We start from the raw sequence: 1,954 nt of genomic DNA, 5'->3' as shown, positions 1-1,954 counted from the left end.
GCAACTTCCAATCTAGAGCAAGCAGACACTTGAAACTTTCACGGTCCATAGAAGATAGTTGAGGATCAAAATACTGAAAATATTACTCAAATGCCTTAAATTTGTCTTCGAAGACAAATTTAAGGTTTCAACAAGGCAAAGACCTAAAAGAACGTTAATGTTTACCAATTATGAGTTTGTGTAAATTTTAAATCTGATGATGGCGCTGTTGTCTCGCCGAAACCTAATGAAATAAACGATATTCAAAAATGTTTACTTCACACTTTGACTGAGACCCAGGAAGGATTAAAATATAATAACAAGTACACGCAGTGAGGAAAATAAATCAGAATTCTGGTTAACAAGGATTGGAAACAAAATAAGCGCAATTACCAGGCAAAACGATCACTCCCATGGTCCAAAACAGTTCCATCCAGCACAAGATGGTTTCGCGATATTTTCCAGGCTGGAACTCACCCAGGTAGGGAAAGCAAATGCCCATCGCTCCGGTGATGCTGAAAATGAACAATGAAGCATCAAGCTCTGAAGGAAAACCGCCGAGCAAACCGCTTACGCAAAGCCGTTTAGAAACCGCAGGAACATGAACAGCCAATAAACCTGCGATATGCTCGATAAAAGTCCGCAGATTCCATCCATGATTAAAGCACCAATCAGGACGGTTTTCCTGCCCTTGGTGTCAGCCAGGCAGCCCCAGAAATATGAGCCAATTACCATCCCTGCAAAAAAACAGCCATTCATTTTTGGGTGTCTGAAGGCTGAAGACTGAGAGACTTTTCTGATGTGATGATGAAATTCCGATAAGGTTTGGTCTATTTTTAGCTGAAGGTTTACTTTGAAGTTCCAATATGGAATCTAAATTTATCCTCAAATGAGTGTGTTGTTTTTGCTAGTCTCGAGTGGGTAGTTTTCAGTCGAACAAGGCAATAAGAGCCGAAGAAATTGGACTCTAAATATAAACTGGCCGTTTAATATTAATCAACCAGTACTTCAATTATTATAACGCTTTTACTAGTTTTCTCCACCATTTTTCAAGGAGAAATGAATATCTGCCAGTTGATTCTAGCTCTAGTCCAGTTTGTGGCGTTTCAGATATTAACAGACTAATTTGAATAATGGCGCCCTAATTACTGTTTACTTTGAGGACACTCTCCATGATTAATACAGTAATTTGTTGCCATTAAATCCCGATGTTCATTAGCCAGATTCTTGGAAATCCATACCTGGAGCCTCAATTGCCAGTTGAGACGTTTCTGCACTTTAAGTAATTGTTGCGACAGAGCGGCCAATTAGTGAACAGGCAAGAACCAGCTGGAAGATCCGAACGCTTTTCTCTTGCTTCTTATTGAAACGAAAGAAACTCCCTTTAAGCCTTTACATTTTCAATTGATTCGACATTTTCGTGTTGTCAACTTAAACTTTAAACAAAATATACTTACCAAACATAGGTGCGGCCGTTAGCCATCCCTTGTCCGATGACGACATTTGAAAGTCGCAAGTTGCGGATGGTAGCACGAAGGAAATGATCGTGATACCAACCGCTGTGTTTAGGTATATAAGGCCGCATACTGCCAGCAGCGAAAAATGGAACCGTCCAAATCCTAAAGAAAAAATCGACTTAATCACACCAACGGCTAAACAATTCAGATTTCCGGCCAGTGCTAGAAACTCAGGATAAAAAACTGTTCCTGGCGTTTCACGGTTTCACAAGCAATGATCGGCTTGCATCTTCATTCGTGGTTCACTCGTGTTATAATGCATGCTAAAAATCATTTATTGGCTTACAACCGGCGATTTGCGGTATAGTGGGCCCTAATTTGCACGCGCAGGCATAGACGACTTCGGTCAACGGGCCTATATGCGAACTCGGCCGGAAAGCATTTAATTGCAAAGTGAGAACATGCCAGAAATTGCAAATATTGTGATAAACTGGTGAGTTTTCGTACTTTAGCGCCCT

The 1,954-nt window shown here is 40.7% G+C and overlaps 1 protein-coding gene across 2 annotated transcripts in view; it reads right to left on the bottom strand.

Annotated features, from left to right (window-relative positions):
- LOC109539217 (synaptic vesicle glycoprotein 2C) overlaps nt 1-1,954 on the bottom strand; it is a gene marked incomplete in the record, with an annotated part of 12,007 nt that overhangs the window by 3,574 nt on the left and 6,479 nt on the right. For both annotated transcript variants that reach the window (XM_048668318.1, XM_048668319.1), the window contains 2 exon segments: nt 554-716; nt 1,437-1,598. In XM_048668318.1, coding sequence (XP_048524275.1) covers nt 554-716; nt 1,437-1,598 — 325 coding nt within the window.

This window comes from Dendroctonus ponderosae, unplaced genomic scaffold (assembly GCF_020466585.1).
Source record: "Dendroctonus ponderosae isolate FM_Combo_2020 unplaced genomic scaffold, Dpon_F_20191213v2 Dpon_F_20191213_7, whole genome shotgun sequence".
Taxonomy (NCBI): Eukaryota; Metazoa; Arthropoda; class Insecta; order Coleoptera; family Curculionidae; genus Dendroctonus; species Dendroctonus ponderosae.
The sequence above is the reverse complement of the archived record's forward strand: the minus strand, read 5'-3'. Positions and strand labels throughout refer to the sequence as shown.